The sequence below is a fragment of the Astyanax mexicanus genome, chromosome 1 (assembly GCF_023375975.1).
Source record: "Astyanax mexicanus isolate ESR-SI-001 chromosome 1, AstMex3_surface, whole genome shotgun sequence".
NCBI lineage: Eukaryota > Metazoa > Chordata > Actinopteri > Characiformes > Acestrorhamphidae > Astyanax > Astyanax mexicanus.
The window spans coordinates 79,337,666-79,354,636 of record NC_064408.1 but is presented as its reverse complement, the minus strand read 5'-3'; the positions used below and the strand labels follow the sequence as shown (position 1 = coordinate 79,354,636).

At 37.3% G+C, this 16,971-nt stretch overlaps 1 protein-coding gene and 1 long non-coding RNA gene across 7 annotated transcripts in view; one reads left to right on the top strand and one right to left on the bottom strand.

Moving 5' to 3' along the window:
* syne1a (spectrin repeat containing, nuclear envelope 1a) overlaps nt 1-16,971 on the top strand; it is a 243,527-nt gene that overhangs the window by 71,543 nt on the left and 155,013 nt on the right. For 5 of the 6 annotated variants that reach the window (XM_022663102.2, XM_022663116.2, XM_022663113.2 and 2 more), the window contains exons 9-23: nt 716-825; nt 3,961-4,068; nt 5,513-5,650; nt 7,710-7,874; nt 7,979-8,091; nt 9,320-9,488; nt 9,686-9,782; nt 11,915-12,111; nt 12,566-12,730; nt 12,869-13,024; nt 14,212-14,355; nt 15,143-15,292; nt 15,448-15,606; nt 16,339-16,503; nt 16,689-16,823. In XM_022663102.2, the coding sequence (XP_022518823.2) occupies nt 716-825; nt 3,961-4,068; nt 5,513-5,650; nt 7,710-7,874; nt 7,979-8,091; nt 9,320-9,488; nt 9,686-9,782; nt 11,915-12,111; nt 12,566-12,730; nt 12,869-13,024; nt 14,212-14,355; nt 15,143-15,292; nt 15,448-15,606; nt 16,339-16,503; nt 16,689-16,823 (2,171 nt within the window). The remainder of the gene's footprint in view (nt 1-715; nt 826-3,960; nt 4,069-5,512; nt 5,651-7,709; nt 7,875-7,978; nt 8,092-9,319; nt 9,489-9,685; nt 9,783-11,914; nt 12,112-12,565; nt 12,731-12,868; nt 13,025-14,211; nt 14,356-15,142; nt 15,293-15,447; nt 15,607-16,338; nt 16,504-16,688; nt 16,824-16,971) is intronic. The other variant, XM_022663115.2, reaches the window with a different exon arrangement.
* LOC125804694 (uncharacterized) lies at nt 11,518-16,854 on the bottom strand. The gene is made up of 5 exons (XR_007440849.1): nt 16,731-16,854; nt 16,308-16,458; nt 15,508-15,626; nt 12,557-12,688; nt 11,518-12,094 (listed from the first exon to the last, which is right to left on the bottom strand). It is a non-coding gene; the product is annotated as an uncharacterized LOC125804694 (long non-coding RNA).

Below are 16,971 nucleotides of genomic sequence, written 5' to 3'. Positions count from 1 at the left end.
TGCAATTGACCAGTGTTCTATAGATCGCTAAAATAGTGCCCCTAGTGTTGATTCCAAGTGTTGAATTTGCATTTGGTAGCTGTTTATGTGATTTATTAGTAAAATAAATATCAGACTACTACTGACTACAGTTCTGGAACAAGATGACTTGGACTGATTGCATCAAGACTTAAGCTAAAAATAAACTCACATTATGTTTATTGTTACATCACGTTAACAACAGGAGTGCAAGTGAGTCGAAAATGTAATATCGAGCAGGTCCCCCTTTGTGCTGTCACGGCTGATCTGACCATTCCAAGCATGGAAACCACAAGACCTTTAAGCTCCTTAAAGTCCTAAAAGTTGTTAGCTGGGGCCTCCGTAAATCCTGGCTCTGTTGCCAGTTCACTAGTTCTTGGACTACTTTTGATAGGTACTGACCCCTGCATACAAGGACGAGATCTGCCTGATGTTTTGTAGATGCTTTGACCGAGTTGTATAGCCATCAGAATGTGTTTCATGTCAGACTCTTCCATTTTTTCCTGCTTTTAACACAATTTTTTTTAGGATCTGACTGTTCACTTGCTGCTAAGCATAGTGACACTTTTACAGAGGCCGCTGTTCAGTGTTTTTATACCTTCACTGAGGCTGATGCATTCTGCTTTATTTTTCATTCCTTTTGTATTGTCTGACGTGTTGTCTTCTGTACCTCCCTACCCCCCTGATTCTGACTCAGATGTGGATGTTGATAAGCCAGATGAAAAGTCCATCATGACATATGTGGCTCAGTTCCTCAAGCACCATCCTGATGGCGGGGAAGCAGAGTCAGTTGGCCAGCAAGAGGAGGTACTGTGTAAACCCACATATTTTTAATTTTTCATAATCCCCTGTATTCCCAAGTTATTTCTAAGGTTTTCATCTGTTAAACTAACATTGTCTTTAGCTACATCATGGTTTTTTTCTGTGGTGTAAGGATTGTGTTCTTTCTGCATGTTATTTATTTATGATTTTTCATCTTTTCTACATCCCGCTCTCTCTTTTCCCTTTTTCACTTTCGGTCCTCTATTGGCTTATTATGTCTGTTCTGCCTCGCCTGTATTCCAAAGTTTGGTCTTGCTCCCCGAGCCATTGAAGAGATTTTAGAGGTATGCTGAAGCTTCTGTCTGCTCAGTGTCATTAGTTTATTACAACATTGTGCACTGCAGGTTAACAGGACACATTATTGTCATGTTCCTTTATTGTCATAACATGGGAAAAAGCTGCAGCGTTTAATAGAGCAGACAAATACGTAAAGTGTTCATGAATAGAATCTGAATTATACATCCACTGAATTTCCCAGGGCATCGTATGGTGATCCATTCTATCATTCTATCATTAGCATTACATTAGGACTGAAGCTCTGGTTCACATTTCCATAACAATAGCTTCCCTCGCTTTGCTGCTTGTGGCTGACGTTGACAGGCCGATGATAAGCCTGAGCAGACCTTGGTAGACCTCAATCAATGAGGTTTTATAACAGATTTTATAACAGGTTACACTGATCCTGTACTGAGAAGAACATTAGGCTTCTCATCCTGGCTCCTGTAGCTGCTCCCCACCATGAAATCACTGTAACTAATGATTCAGTCTTTGCATTTTAGCACTAATTACTCTGATAGGGAAAGTTCATTGATATGGCAGGAGGAAATACCCAGCGGACCTAGGCAAGGTCATGTGATAATCAATCTCGCCCTCTAAGGTATTGGCTCTTTGTAAACAGTAAAAGCGTAGATGCAATGGCACACAATCACGCACGAGAGCAGACACAAGGCTTCATCGTGATAGAATTTGCTGAACAATGCTGGTGTCATTCACTCCCGTTTGCTCTGTGAGCCACGCTAACAGGAAATGTCAAGTTGTGTAAAGCGATTATCCCCCCCACTGAGCTGGTTTTTGCCCCCCTGTCGGGTGGTTCGGGGCAAACGCACACAGTGAGGAGAAAGAATATCACACCCAGCGGGTGGTCAGTTCCTAAAGCTTAAACTGCCTGAACTGAACCGTTCGCCTGTGTTTGAACCGCTTACTGTAATTGGCTCCTGAGTCAGAGCTGTAGACTCTGTTTCATCACTCCAGGGAAAGAAATTATGAGGTTTTCAGCAGCTTGAGGCCGGATACAAATCGGAGCATATTTGTTTTTAGCTTCTTTTATCTCTCTTTGTCTGTCTGATTTTTATTTCTTTCCCTTTTCTTTTACAATGCATCTTTCTTAAATGTAGACTGAAATGGCTTAACTTAAATGAACTGTAATAAACTGTTACTAAAGACCATTATTTAGAATACGCGTCCAGTGCCTCACCTAATAAGTCTTTCATTAACCTATTAAACCCTGTACGCAGGCTTATAATCATAATTTGTATCACTTTCAAAGGCCTTAACATAGATCCTTTTAGGCACTCCACAAAATCAGGTACGCTAAATGACAAGTTATTTGTTTTTGCTTCAGGAATAACAGCTAAATCGGTAACTTAAGGTTTAAGAGTGTATAAAAGGTCCTGAATCACCCCACGAGTCTTCTGATTGCTCCAGTAATTAAGCCCTTCAGCCAATCAGGGCGTTGGCTGAAAGTAGGTCATGCAACAATGTGCAGTGAAAGAAGGAGAAAGGAACTAGGCAGACATGTTGCTCCATTCCTCCTAAGAAGTCTTACAGTTCCTGAGTTGTTTGAGTGTGGACTTTGGTGATTTGAAGTTTGAGTCTGTGACACAAAGTAAGCTGGACTTTTTCCTTTATCAGCTACTAGTTTAATGCCTGTTAGTTAGTTAGCTACTACTTTTACAGCTCATAGGATTAAAAGTTTAGTAGTATATTTGTATATTTACCTGCATATATGTGTATGTTTAGTGTTATTCCTTAATATTTGTGATACTGTGTTGCATACTGAATTATTTATGGTGTAGTTGAGCTGGTTAACAGTGTTGTATGTGGAAATTTCCGGAGTCAGTTAAATTGCAGAGTCATTGCCTTTACCTTTGCCCATAACTCCCTATTATTTAGTTTAGAGCATGCAGTGTATAGGAATGCTATGCAGTGAAATTATAGTGTTTTGTTCTACTTGTACAATTGTGTTGTAATTGCTCTTATTGTAATATATAATATACATTGTTATGTATTTTCTCTGTTATTGCAGACTCAAAGTAATACTACTGCTAATTGCCAAATCCATAAAGCCACCTAAACTATCCTATGCCTCTCTGTCTTCTATGTCCTGACCGACATATGGGAGTGTTTGCTGCTTATCCAAAACGTACTAGCCCTCCTAGTGAAATCTCCCTCACAAAGGGGATAAAAGAATATAATGTGTTCTTTCTCAGAAAGACATCTATTGAATTAGATTTCGCTAAAATGGTGATGATGGGTAGCAGGGGTTGTGGCATATATACAGCTCAAATATAGACATTTTTTTTACTATATAAATCCACCAGTGTGATGGTAATTATGGTAAAATAGCAAACGTATAACACATACATGCTCTTATCAACCAAATGTACATAAAAGTATTTACAACCTCTCCTAAAAAAACTGTTTTAAAACAGTGTCTCAGGCAGCATATTTTTGAGTAATAATTTTCTGTTGGGTAGGTTTTAAAGACATTTCAGCCTTCTTGAAGTCTGATTCCTATTAGTGTTTCTGCAAACAATGGAAAATTTCAGACCAAACCACTTTCAAAAATGTAAATAATTGAGCCATTGAATATTGGAGAAATTTGTTCACAGAGAATCAGCAACCAAATCTGTGTTCTTTTAACTTACAAATGAATAACTTTACAAAGCAACTAAACATTACTGTATTTATGTTTCCACAATTGTTATAGAGTATTTATAGGAAAAAATAGAACCCAGTGCTGAGATTATTTACAGAATTTCGAACAATTTTAAACAAGAATTACACAGTACTGTACGTTTTTTGTGTGTCTCTCTCTCTCTATCTGTCTCTCTCTCTCAGAGAGAGCAGCGTAAGGTTCTGAGGGAGCTGAAGGTCTGGGCTGATCAGCTGGAGAAAGACTGTGCTCAGGCTCAGATGGACAAAGGAGACCCTGGTCATCAGTACAAGGTAAACCTGTTCCTGTTATATTACTACTACAAACTGGAACATATACCCGGGTGTCATTTACATAGAGGGCGTGTTCCTGACACTTTCTTAAAATGTTGTGTCCAGGGGTCTCACGTAAAAGGCTAACCTATTTCAGTGGTCAAGGGTTATCCTGATTTTTTTTTTACTGCAGACTTGTCATTGTGGGCCTGTTTTCATTCTCAGTTTTGTATTTTTTAATTATTGTTTAATTATCTTATAAGCCCACATTTTTGTTTACAGCACTTTTACCACATAGATATATTGGACATTGTGATATATAATAGTGTATAATGTGTGATGATTTTTGTAAGGGCTTAATATTATGGAAAAACAAAAATCATTGCTTTTTTTTTTAATAAAACAATATTTGATCTACTTATTTTTCATTACATAAACAACATTGTTGATGTCACACCATTTAGTTTATTTACATATGAACATTTAGGCTATGGCATATTTGCCCATCCATTTATTCTAAAGAAATCAAATAGGAACGGAGGTCAGTTTTAAAGAAAATTAAGATTCACACATATTACTATGCAATATTAGCAGTGCATTCAAGGGAAATTAATGTAGCATAAATAAATAAAATAGTCAGTAAAACACTTACGGTAAAATTCACTGTAATAAAACAACGACTATAATCTGTATAATATGCAGAGGGTGTTACTGCAACAAGAGTTGAGGGACGAATGCTCTGTACAGACAAGAAAAGTGTCTGTTTCCTTTGTTATGCAGACGCACAGACACTGTCATTATCTTCATAATCAGACGGCTGGCTGTGTGTGTAGACAATCAGTTGCTGGCCGGAGTCAGCCCACGGATATGTCTCACATGTAGCTAAGTAAGAGCTCTAGTGGGAACTGCATAGGTGGAGAGAGAGAGGAAAATGAACCTCCATTACTGGATGAATATATGAATGTATGATTTGTCTGTACTCTGGGAACTCTTTCGGCTGTGGGCATTTTTCTTTTTATCCTATTCTTTTATTCCTTTTACTTAATTCAACACATCAAGGCATAAAGACAAGCTTTCAGTGACTTTTCTAATCTCACTTTAAGCTTTTGAATACTTGTGTTATATTTACTTTATCTTTGTCTGTTGACAGTGGCATGCAAATGTTTGGGCACCCCTGGTCAAAATCCTGTCCCTGAAAATAGCGAAGAGATTAAACAGCATAAAGTAAAAGATGAAACATATATCTATTATATTTTAAGCAAGACTGCTTTTAGATATACAGGGTATTAAGTTTGGGTGCCCCGCATGGTCTGTTGGCATCAAACACATGATATTCCAGGCCTTATTTAGGTTTGTGTGTATTGCTGTGCATCCTATGGTATTTCATATGGTAATTCCACTACTGCAAAAAAGGTATTATATTGATTTTAAAAGCAAACTTTGTCTCTCCCTCCCTCTCTCTCAGTCCTTTAAGCAGTACCGTGTTCAGTATGAGCTGAAGAGACGACAGGTGCTGTCCAGTCTTCAGTCCACTCAGAGGGATGGTATTCTTACCTCAGATCAGGCACTGTTTAAACAGGCCTGGGAGAGAATATCTACTAGGGTGAGCTGGACACACATGCACACAATATGCCATCTCTCTTTTGTTTGACCCACCTATTATTCACCTGACTGACAGGTGTCACCCAGGTGTACCCTGTTAGATTGTATGTATAAACCGCTATAATCTAGATAATCTTCTCTTTAAGACTAATCCTACTACAAAACTACTGTATAAATCAAAATAACACATTATTTAAGCAACAGAAATCTGCTCATAATCCAAAACATACAGGCTCAATGGTGAAGCTAGTGTCATGTCTTGGGCTTGTATGTGTGCTTCTGGAATGGACTCAATAACCTAAAAGGCTAAATGAGCCAATTTACAGAGTAATGCAGCCAACGAAAAATGCATTTAGACCGGCCAAATCAATTACCAAACAATATCTCGCCACCCAAAACCAACATTTACATAAAAATGTTCCAAAAAAATGGAAAAGTTTATAAGGCCTGTTTATCTACAACTGCATAATAATGTAGATTTTTAAACTATCATTTATATATTCCATATTTGTAATTTGTTTTTTGTCATTTTTAAATTTAGCTAGCTAGCTTATCTGCATTTGGAGCAACACAATCCAGGACTACTTCAACCAAATTTTGGCTTCAGCATATATCTACCAAAATAGCCCCAAACAAAAAATACTGACTGTACTTCAAGAGTAGGAACAGAACAGCAACGTAAACTAACAAATTTTAGTTAGCTAACAGTCAACAATAGCTCTAGCCACCCACTGGAGGTAAAGAATTAGTTAACCGAAGCTAGTGTTAGCACAGCATTTCAAGCTAAGCTACTGCCTGCTAAAAAATAAATAGCTAGTTAATCTAGTTAGAATAGGTAACTAGAGTTCTCAAAACTCAATTATTGGTAAACAGAACTAAACCACATGAGAGAATTAACTCAGTAATCCTAAAAACACACAGACAACTGGTAACTGTAGTAGCATATTCCACTCTATTAATTTGGATAGCTAATGCTAACAAGTGACACATAATGAGATCCAATCAGGGCACTGACTTTGCTGCTCTTGGTCCCTTTTGTAAACTACTAACACACAAGTTTTTTCCAACTGTAGCTTGACATTACTATCAAAATGATACATTATCCAAGCCGCTCTTCTGTCCCACATTTACATGTTCAGATTATCTTGTGCTGGTACATTTTTGCTAATGTAGCTAGCTACATTTCAAGTTGTGGGTGGAGATATAATTCTAATAGGTCTAATGAGTGTGACATTCATTAGAAGGGGTGTCCACAAACATTTGGACATACAGTCCCAAGTCAAAGGTTTGGATACACTTTCTCATTTAATGTTTTTCTTTTTTTCTACATTTTAAATGAATACTGAAGTCATTCAGACTATGAAGGAACACATAATGAATCATGTGGACTAGCAGTAATCTGAAAGTGTTAAACAAACCACAATACTCTGTGAAGCATTTAGGTGTGCTTCTATTTGGGAAGCTGTTAACTTCTGATTTCAGAGGCTGGTAACTGATTAATTTATCCTGTGCAACAAAGGAAACTCTTGGCCTTCTTTTCCTGAGGTGGTCCTGATGAGAGCCAATTTCATCATTCAGTTTTCAATGGTCTTTGCAACTGCAGTTCTTGACATTTTTCAGATTGACTGACTTCATTTCTTAGGGTCATTTTTTATTTACTTTGTTGAGTAGTTTTTGCCATAATATGCATTAGAACCTTACTCAGATATGTCTATTCACTGTATACCAACAAAGAAATTTACATCATTAACTGTTGACAAGGTAAGCACAGCTGTTAACTGAAAGTCATTCCGGGGGACTAGCTCATAAAGCTGAATGAGACAATCCAGCCAAGATGTGCAAATCTGTCATCTAAGCAAGAGGTGCCTTCTTTGAAGAATCTAAAACATGTTCTGGTTTGTTACACTTTTTCCATGTTTTCTTCATAGTTAGAAAGACTTTTTGGGGATATTTTTTTACATCATGAAAAAACACTGAATTTAAGGTGTATCCAACCTAAGCAACTTTATGAGTGCACTCAAGTGACAAATTTCAGATCTATGTTGTATATTGTCTCCCAGCTCCTGGACTGGCACATACAGTTGGACAGTGCTTTGCCAAACCCACTGGGTGCAGTGGGAATCTGGCTGCATCAGGCTGAGAAAATTCTCCAAGAGGAGCCGCTTCCCCAGCAAAGCCACGAGCAGACCGCTAATGCCATCCACCAAACACTGCAGCAGCATCAGGTACAGTGCTGCATACAGAATAAAGAGAGGAGTGTCAAAGTGTGAGAAGAAAGAGCAGAGAAGTGTGAGAAGGAGGAGGTGAATCTTGGATTGTGTTTCTGCAGGAGATCCTGGGGCTCTTTGAAACACACCAGCAGACTTTCCAGCAGCTCCACAGAGACAGAAGTGTCAGTGGTGTTCCTGTACCAGCAGAGCAGCTCCAGGACATGGCAGAGAGGTATGCAAGAGAGAAAACCTAGACTATTCTTAAAGAAACTGAGGATCATCTGGGTTACTATATTTGCTAATAACAATTATATTAATAACTTGTTTAAACAATTTTTATTTTATGTAGATAAAGGATTATGGAAACAAACCATTTAAGAATCCTGTAATTTCCCAGGATACATTTTTCCCTTTTTAAAATGTATAACATATACTTAGTTAGTTAGTATGTATTACAGTTTGTTAATGTATATCACAGTTAAATTAATTATTTGATCATGCTTTTCATTTTTTTATGATGTGTATATCATTATGTGTATTATATGATATTCTCAGGGAAATTACTTAATTTATTCTTCTGCAGAATTCTATAACTATATGTATGTTCACATCTTGTTTATACACTGTTTTAGAACTACATTTGTAAAATTGCATAGTACTCTTTGAATGTTCTGTTAAACATTGGTGCACAATGCCCATGTATATATGCTACACCTATATTATATAATACAGTACATTCAAACCATGTTTTATGCTACAATGGTTAAAGAGTCATTCAAACGGGAGAAAACCCTTTTGAACATGGCTCTACGTACACTAAAACAGGATTCCACTCTTATTAAAAGTCTAAAGAGCATTTTTCTGTATATAAGTAGAAATGCTATATAGGTTGCTATATATTTGCATACTGTGTACCACTGTGGAAGGAACAAAAGTTTGGATCTGAAATGGCCTTTAAAGATGATTTATTCCAATATGTCTGGATTTTATCCACCATTTTGAACTCAAGTGAGTGTTTTTTGTGTTAGTTTGCCACAAATTATTAACATTTATAGCTATTTAGGTCTTGCCATTTTTGCAAATTATGAGTTATAACTTGCTGAATATTCTATACATTTTATTGTCTTGTGATATCAGCACTCATTAGCACTCATACCTGTCAGATGTTTCAAGCACCTTTGGGCCAAACAAGTTCCAGTGTTAGCTTTTAACAACTGTTTGGAAATTAAAACATGTCAAACCGTGCATGTGTCACAACCACGTAAAGTATTGTCAGGAGATCACAGGTTCACATCTCAACACCAGTCATCCATGGCCAGCAGTCCAAGAGAGCGTAATTGGCCCTTCTGTTTCTCCCTCTGTCATTCTGAGCGCTGCCAGCCTTTTTCAGCTCGGGTCAGCCTGGCAGTTAGTGCTCTCCTTCCAGCAAAGCTCACTCTCCTCGTTCTGATTGCTTACAGATTAAACTACATATCTACCTCCTCGCATGTTCATTTGAGCAAACTGGAATTCTGGGAGCTCAAGTACCGTATGCTGGCTCTCCTGACACTGGGGGAATCCAAGCTGAAATCCTGGATAGTCAAATACGGCCGACTGGAGACCACACAGCTTCTGCTGCAGAGCTACGTGGTGAGAATAGAAAGCCAATCTATTTACAGTTACAGTAACTATATTTAGACTGAATGTTTCTAAATGGTTTCTAGGTTTAATGAATTATTATTTTCACAGATGGTTCAGTTCAATCAGGTTAAGTGAATCTTGTTTTATAGAGCATGAGGTGATGTAAGTGATACTTTCTCATCTTTGTTCTCTGTGTGCATTGCCAGTCCTTTGTTGAAGGCCAGCAGTTCTTTCAGAAGTATGAGTCCCTCTATGAAGACCTGAAGCAGGCTGCTGTGCTTTACACAAATGCAGACAGCTCCGGTGAGACTGACATATTTAATCTGCAATGCACAATAAACCTAAAACTGATTTAGATTCATTTGTGATTACACAACCATGGCCACATTTACACAAAAAACGTCTTCTCTTACTTGTTTTGGTGCTTCGTTTTCTTACATCTTTATCATCTCTCAGCATATAAAATACATGCTCTGTTGAAATTAAATCGGGCGACTGGCAAGATATTTTTATTGTGAACACCCGTGTTGCCTGATCAGTATATTTAGGATTGTTATCCTGTTGTAGAATTTCCACACAAATTCACACACACTTCCACACTATTTCTATCTACTCTGTGGGACAGACAGTTAGTGAATATCTTCCTAGACCTACCAGTCCCTTTGATATTAGTGAGCTCACCAATTAACCAGTGTTCTTTCTTTGTAATACTGCTCCACGCAGTTAATTTTTGCTAATCCTAATGTTTAAATGATGTCCCTAATGACAACTCCTTTGATTTTCATTTGCATATGAACGCTTAGACCTTAACAATATTAGAAGAATGTATAGGTATCTCATGCCTGCAGCTATTGAAGCTGGGTAACACAGCTAAGAAAACTTAAACATTAAAGATTATGGTGCCCTGTTATGAGGGTGACTGTGTAAAACATTATTTTGATGTTAACTCTTAAATTATAGTCTGCAGTGTATTCTTCAATTATTCATCAGAGAAGCACATCAAGAAAAAAATGTGTTTTTGTCCCAAATATCTTGGAAGATATAAGCATTATATACTTGTTAGGAAAAAGCATTAAGGTATTTGATGCATTTTAGAAAAAGAGCCTCTTTATATTTATAAGTTTTTAGTTTGGACTTGTCATTTACTGCATATTCATTATTTTATTAAAAGCCTCTATTTATTAATTGGCTTTAACTGCTTTAGTGTTTGTAACTATATTATCACAACGTAAACAGGATAAAGGAAGTCAGTTCATTTATTTTAGATCAATGTCTTCTTCATTCACTAGCTGTCTGTCCTAAGGGTGGAATCATAGCCACTATCGCACTGCGTTTCACCCACACTGAGGTAAATCCTTATGGGGCTCAATAGTCAATCAGCCTTAGCCTTCAGCAGCCCCCTCCCTCGCTCGCACTCTCCCTCTCTCTCTCTCCTCGGGCTACTGGTAAATGAGGTTTTCCCAGGCACTGTATTCAGAAGGGAATTCCAGTCCATTAGTGGAGAATTTCTAATTGGGTCTTCTACAGGGCAGGAGCCACGCTAACATGTTGCTTTTACTAAGCCTCAGGCTATAGGGCTACACGCGGCCAGCTTTTCTTCATTCCTTCTTTACGTGATTGGTGTACATTCAAATTATAAAGCCCACATGAGGCAGTGCCTTTGTTTTGCTCTGGATAACATATAAAAGGCTACTTTAGTTTTGTTAAATGTACATTGTCAAAAGGTACTGACATTTTGATCTATGGCAAATTAAAATCATTGTATCTTTTTGGTTTATTATGTATGTTGTTTGTATTTCTTAAAATACAGGATCTCATATTTGGATTTTGGATATTAAATTAAAGGAACTGTCATTTAAATTTATTGACTAAACTGTCTAAGCTAATCTATTAGATATAGTAGCAGTCTAGAGGTCTGCATCAAACATACTTACACTATTATGTATAAATGTTTGTGGACATGCATTTAGCTACTTTAAGTTACACCCACTGCTGGCACAGATGTGTAAATACACAAAAACAGATTGTTGAGACAGTGTAGAGAAGTATTGTCAATTTAATAGGACTGTATTGAGGGGATAAAGCTGTACCTATTGGCACCATGCCTAATAAATCCCAGTATTAATCTGTGGATTAGTGGAACTGTGTTTTAAAGAAAAGGTGGACCTCCATCCAAAACTTTTGTGATTGATGATTGTGTTAATATCGATGTTACCCTGACAAAAGATGGATACACTATTTTTAATATGCTTAATTTTAGGTGTTCCGATATGTCTTGTTTGTCCTGCTTGCTCTATTACATGGGGTCCCTGTAATTTTATTTCTCACATTTTGTCCATCTTATAGGAAAAACATACTCTAATATTAAAGTACAGAAACCTGTTGATGAGTGTATATGTTCATGTCTGTGTGTATATGTGTATGTATACATGTAGCTGAAGAAGCTGTGAGGAGGTTTCTGAGGGACATGGCTGATCAGTGGAGGAGTCTGGCGGTGGAGATCCGCAGTGTGAGGTCCATGCTGAAGGAGGTGGAGGGGAACTGGGAGAAATACAGCAGTGCTGTGTCCTCTCTACAGGCCTGGCTGGAGGATGCTCAGGTTGCATTGCACCAGCCTGAAAACACCAAACGAGTGAGACACACACTTTTTATCCACTGTTCATTAACCATATGGAGCCATATATACCTAATACTGTATATGAATAAAAAAAAAAAAACATAGGAAACTTTCATGTTACTTTATTAAAAAAAACATAAATAAATAAATAAATAATATATATATATATATATATATATATATATATATCATGTGCATTATGTTAAATAAGCACCTGTATTTCATAACACTAAATCTTATTTCCCATATTTGATTATAATATATATATTAATATGTTTAATAAATGCATATGAATTATAGATATGTAAAAAATAGATTTGAAATCATATGCCTTATATACTCTATTATACCACTTACCATTTAAACGTAGTCAGGCTACATGGAAATTGTCGCTGTCTGAGTGCTTAGTTTCTTTGGTACATTACTCTGCCTTTCTAAATTGTTTTTCTGTGTTTCTCACCCTCTTTAGGAGTTCTTCAGGAATCTTCCACACTGGATGGATCAACACACAACCATGAACGATTCAGGAAACTTCCTCATAGAGACGTGTGATGAGACTGTGTCCCGCGATCTAAAGCACCAGCTGCTGCTCCTTAATGGAAGATGGAGAGACATGTTCATTAAAGCCAAACAGGTAAATGCAGGATCATAATCATGTGTGTTACTAATTCCATTAAGCTTTAGAAATCTGCTTGATGCAAGATTATTCTTAATTTCTTATGTATTTGTCAAATATGAAATCAATTTGAATAAACACCCTGTTTCTCCGCAGTATGCTTGTATGCATGAGACTCAGATTCAGACAGAGAAGGAGCAGCAGGAGGCCATCGCTGCTCTCAAAGACTTCATACAGACTTCTACAGCCAAACTTACCTCACCTGTCCAGCTGTCACTACCGGATGTGGGAAGCTTTGTAGAGGATGTTGAGGTACATTTTCAATTATTTTTTAAGAAGGGTGAATTTTAAGGTTAATGTTAAATAAAACCAAAAATAAAACCATTACTGCACTCCAAAACGTAAAAAAGGTACTCGTTGCTACTAAATAAAGTGTGTACATTTTTGGAGAGAACAGAGTGCACAGAGCATGCTGAAAATAATTTTAAAATGTGCATTGTAGTGCAATCTCTTTTTAGATTGAATTGATTTTACTGAAAACTGTTGAACTCTCTTTTAGCTTGATAACTTCCTTCAGTTCTAATTCTGCATTTCTTTGGTCTAGTGACGTGTGAAAGAGCTGTTCTGATAAAACTCCATGTTCACAGTAGCTCTTGGATCAGTTCCATTAGCAGTGCTGGGGTTGCTCAAGCAACAAGGGAATGTCTTTTTTTAGAATGAATATACAGCTCTGAAAAAAATAAGAAAACACTTTCTGAATCAGTTTCTCTGATTTTACTATTTATAGGTAAGTGTTTAAGTAAAATCCTCATTCTTGTTTTATTCTATAAACTACAGAAAATATTTCTCCCAAATTCCAAATAAAAATATTTTCATTTACAGCATTTATTTGCAGAAAATGAGAAATGGCTGAAATAACAAAAAAGATGCAGAGCTTTCAGACCTCAAATAATGCAAAGAAAACAAGTTTTAAGAGTTCAGAATGTAATATTTGGTGAAATAACCCTGGTTTTTAATCACAGTTTTTGTGCATCTTGGCAGTCTTACACACTGCTTTTGGATAACTTTATGCCACTCCTGGTGCAAACAATTAGGCCGTTTTTTAATTTGGTAAATTAAAAATGAATAATTTTTAAGTGGTCTTTTTTCCCCCCCAGAGCTGTATGCGACTTTGCAGAAGTGGACGCACATGGATGATACTTATTACAATATTTGTACCCTCCCTACTATTGCTTTCTTAAGGATTGCTGCTTTACGTTTAAAATGTGGAAAAACTAATGACAGTTTAAATCTTTTTGCACTTCACATTAAAGGAGCAAGTTTTGCCATTATAATGCTCTTGTGATGTCAGAAATTAGTCTATATTACAACAATTCAATGATGACCAGCATCCATTATATTTGCATGAGAGCTGTCAAAGCCACTTAGCAGCCATGAGCTGTCTTTGTGGATGTCCCTTATTCAAGAAGAAATGCTCAACCTCTTCATTTGTCCTATAGGCCATCATTCACAGACTTCCAGCAGTGGAGGTCCAGTATAAGACAGCTGCCCGCTCTGCTCAGCTCCGGGCCAGAGACACGGTCAATGGAGATCGAAGACAAACATTGACTACAATGGCATCTATTAAAGGACAGCTCTACAAGGTGCAGCATGAGCGGTTGTTATTCATTGTCAGAGAACTACAAGTAAATTACAGTGAGCTCTGCCCACTTATCAGCCGTTCTTAAATATGGACAGTGAATTTTAGCATTTATCAACTTAAACAACTGAGCAACAAGAAGTAATTGTTGAAGTAAATATTAGCAGTATTAGTATTTTGGTCAATAATGCAAAGAACATTGTAGGTTTGACCAAGCTAGATAAAAAATTTAACGATATCAAAATTAATATTTTAAACAATATTCACACAATCCTTATAACAACAAAATCCAGATGACTTCCACTGCTAATTACAGACATGATTAATGAAAGCTGTTTTCAGATTGACCAACTTTAACTGGTCCTTATTTAAATGCAGTCCCGGCTATCTGCTGCTTAACTGCTGTTGAAGTGATCTGTTGTGCCATTTTAATAAATGGAAAGCATGAAAAAATGAATAATTATCTAATTAAGTGAAAATATGCATTTCCTGAGGGAAACACAGGATGGTTGCACAGATTAAGTGGATTTTACTGCTAGGCAGTTTTTTGAGTATGATCAGAAACTGAGTATGATCAGAAATCTTTACACAAGCACACATCATGCAATCAGCCCGGAATAATCTGGAGTAATACAGTGTTGATATCTCTGAAACTGTGGGACGAGTTATATGGAAAAAAAAATATGGCATTAAAAAAGTTAAAAAAAAAAAAAAAAAAAGGCAGGATATTAAAAATCGGAGAACAATATAGTTGCAAAAAATAAATATATTCTGTGTTTTTTGGGCTTCAGATGAAGGAGAAATGTCCAGTGGTTCTAAGAGAGTGTCAGACTGTGATTCCTTTGCTGGAGGAACTGGAGAGACAAATCTCAGCCTTCTATCAGACTGCAGAGCGTGCCGGCCACATCATCACACAGCAGCACGACCAGCACAAGAACCGGGTAAGAACACATTATATAGAAAACAGGGGCGCATGCTTTACAGTATGTTCATAAAGTACTATTACTATTATTTATTTTTTTTACATTTTCACATATCATACCATATATATTTCTTGTTAAAATGCGTTGTGTATGTGTTTAACTGTGTCCTATAGGAGTTGCTGTCTCAGCAGCAGAGCTGTCAGCGGTGTGTGTGTGTAGTAGAGCGTAGTTACCTGGCACTTCAGAGGGCGCTGTGCTGCACTAAGACTCTCTACAACTTCGACCCGTCTCTGCTGCAGAACAGAGTAACCGAGCTTCAGACCACAGCTCAGGTTAGCCTGCAGAACCGGATCTGTTTGGACATGAAAACATATACAGGCCATGTTACCACACCAGTTATATACTACTTTAGTGTTAAAATACAATAATTTGTATTTATTTACTTATGGTTACATTTATGGAGCTCTCCATAAACTCAAAAATTTGTCAGCAGAGGGAAATATGAAGTGCTTTTTTGATTTTCTGGGAAAACACTGCCCTGACTTTAGACTTGATAAAACACAGTGGATCAACACCAGCAGATGACATGTCTCTCCAAACCATCACTGATTGTGGAAACTTCACACTAGACCTCAAGCGGCTTGGACTTCCAGACTCTGGTCCTTTGATTTCCAAATAAAATGTAAAATGTATTGATGGTCAGTGATGGTTTGGAGAGTCATGTCATCTGCTGGTGTTGGTCCACTGGGTTATTTCAAGTCTAAAGTCAGTGCAGTGTTTTCCCAGAAAATCTTACAGCACTTCATGCTTCCCTCTGCTGACAACTTTTATGGAGTTGCAGATTTCATTGTCCAGCAGGACTTGCCACACTGCCCACAGTGCCAAAATTGGTCTTATATAATATTCAAATTTTCCAGGGTACTGATTTATAATATATGAGTTTTACATTTTGAACTGAATTACTGAAATAAATTAACTTTTCAATTATATTCTTTTTTTTACACCTGTATAAGGCAAATAACAAACAAGACACTTATAAAGAGGTATCTCCATCATGTCTGTAGGTGCTGATGCAGGAAGCTCTGGAGTGGAGGAGAGTTGCTGAGACCAATGGTAACCTGACCCGGCGCTTTGAGGAGTCCCGAGCTGAGCTGGAAAAGGCCCTGCGGGTGGGGCAGGCATGTCTGAAGGAGAGAGGAGACCCAGCTGAACTCTTAAGCAAACATAACGTATGCCCCTACACATTTGCTCACAAATAAATAGTTCGCTTGACTGACAAAATATCAGCTGTTTCTGTGCAATATGAGCAGGTCATTGTAGATCTTGGATCATTCAAAAGCAATCAATTCTATGCCATTTTGACATTCAGATCAGCTTATGCGTAAATCATTCCTAAATGTTCTTTTCTTATTAGGATTTTTTCGGAAGGCTGGACCAGCGAGTCTTAAATGCATACCTGAAGGCATGTGATGATCTGACAGATATCTTGCCAGAAGAGGAACAGCAGGGTCTGCAGGAGTCAGTTAGGAGACTGCACAAACAGTGGAAGGTCTGCCTGATTGTCAAATATTTCCAATATGATATCAGGGAGAGTCTCTGAGCTAGGTGAACAGTTTCTTTTAGTGGTAGGCAGGGTGTGCTGGTAGTAGAAGGAGGTGTATAAATAATATTAATGATAAACATTGTTTTTCAAAATA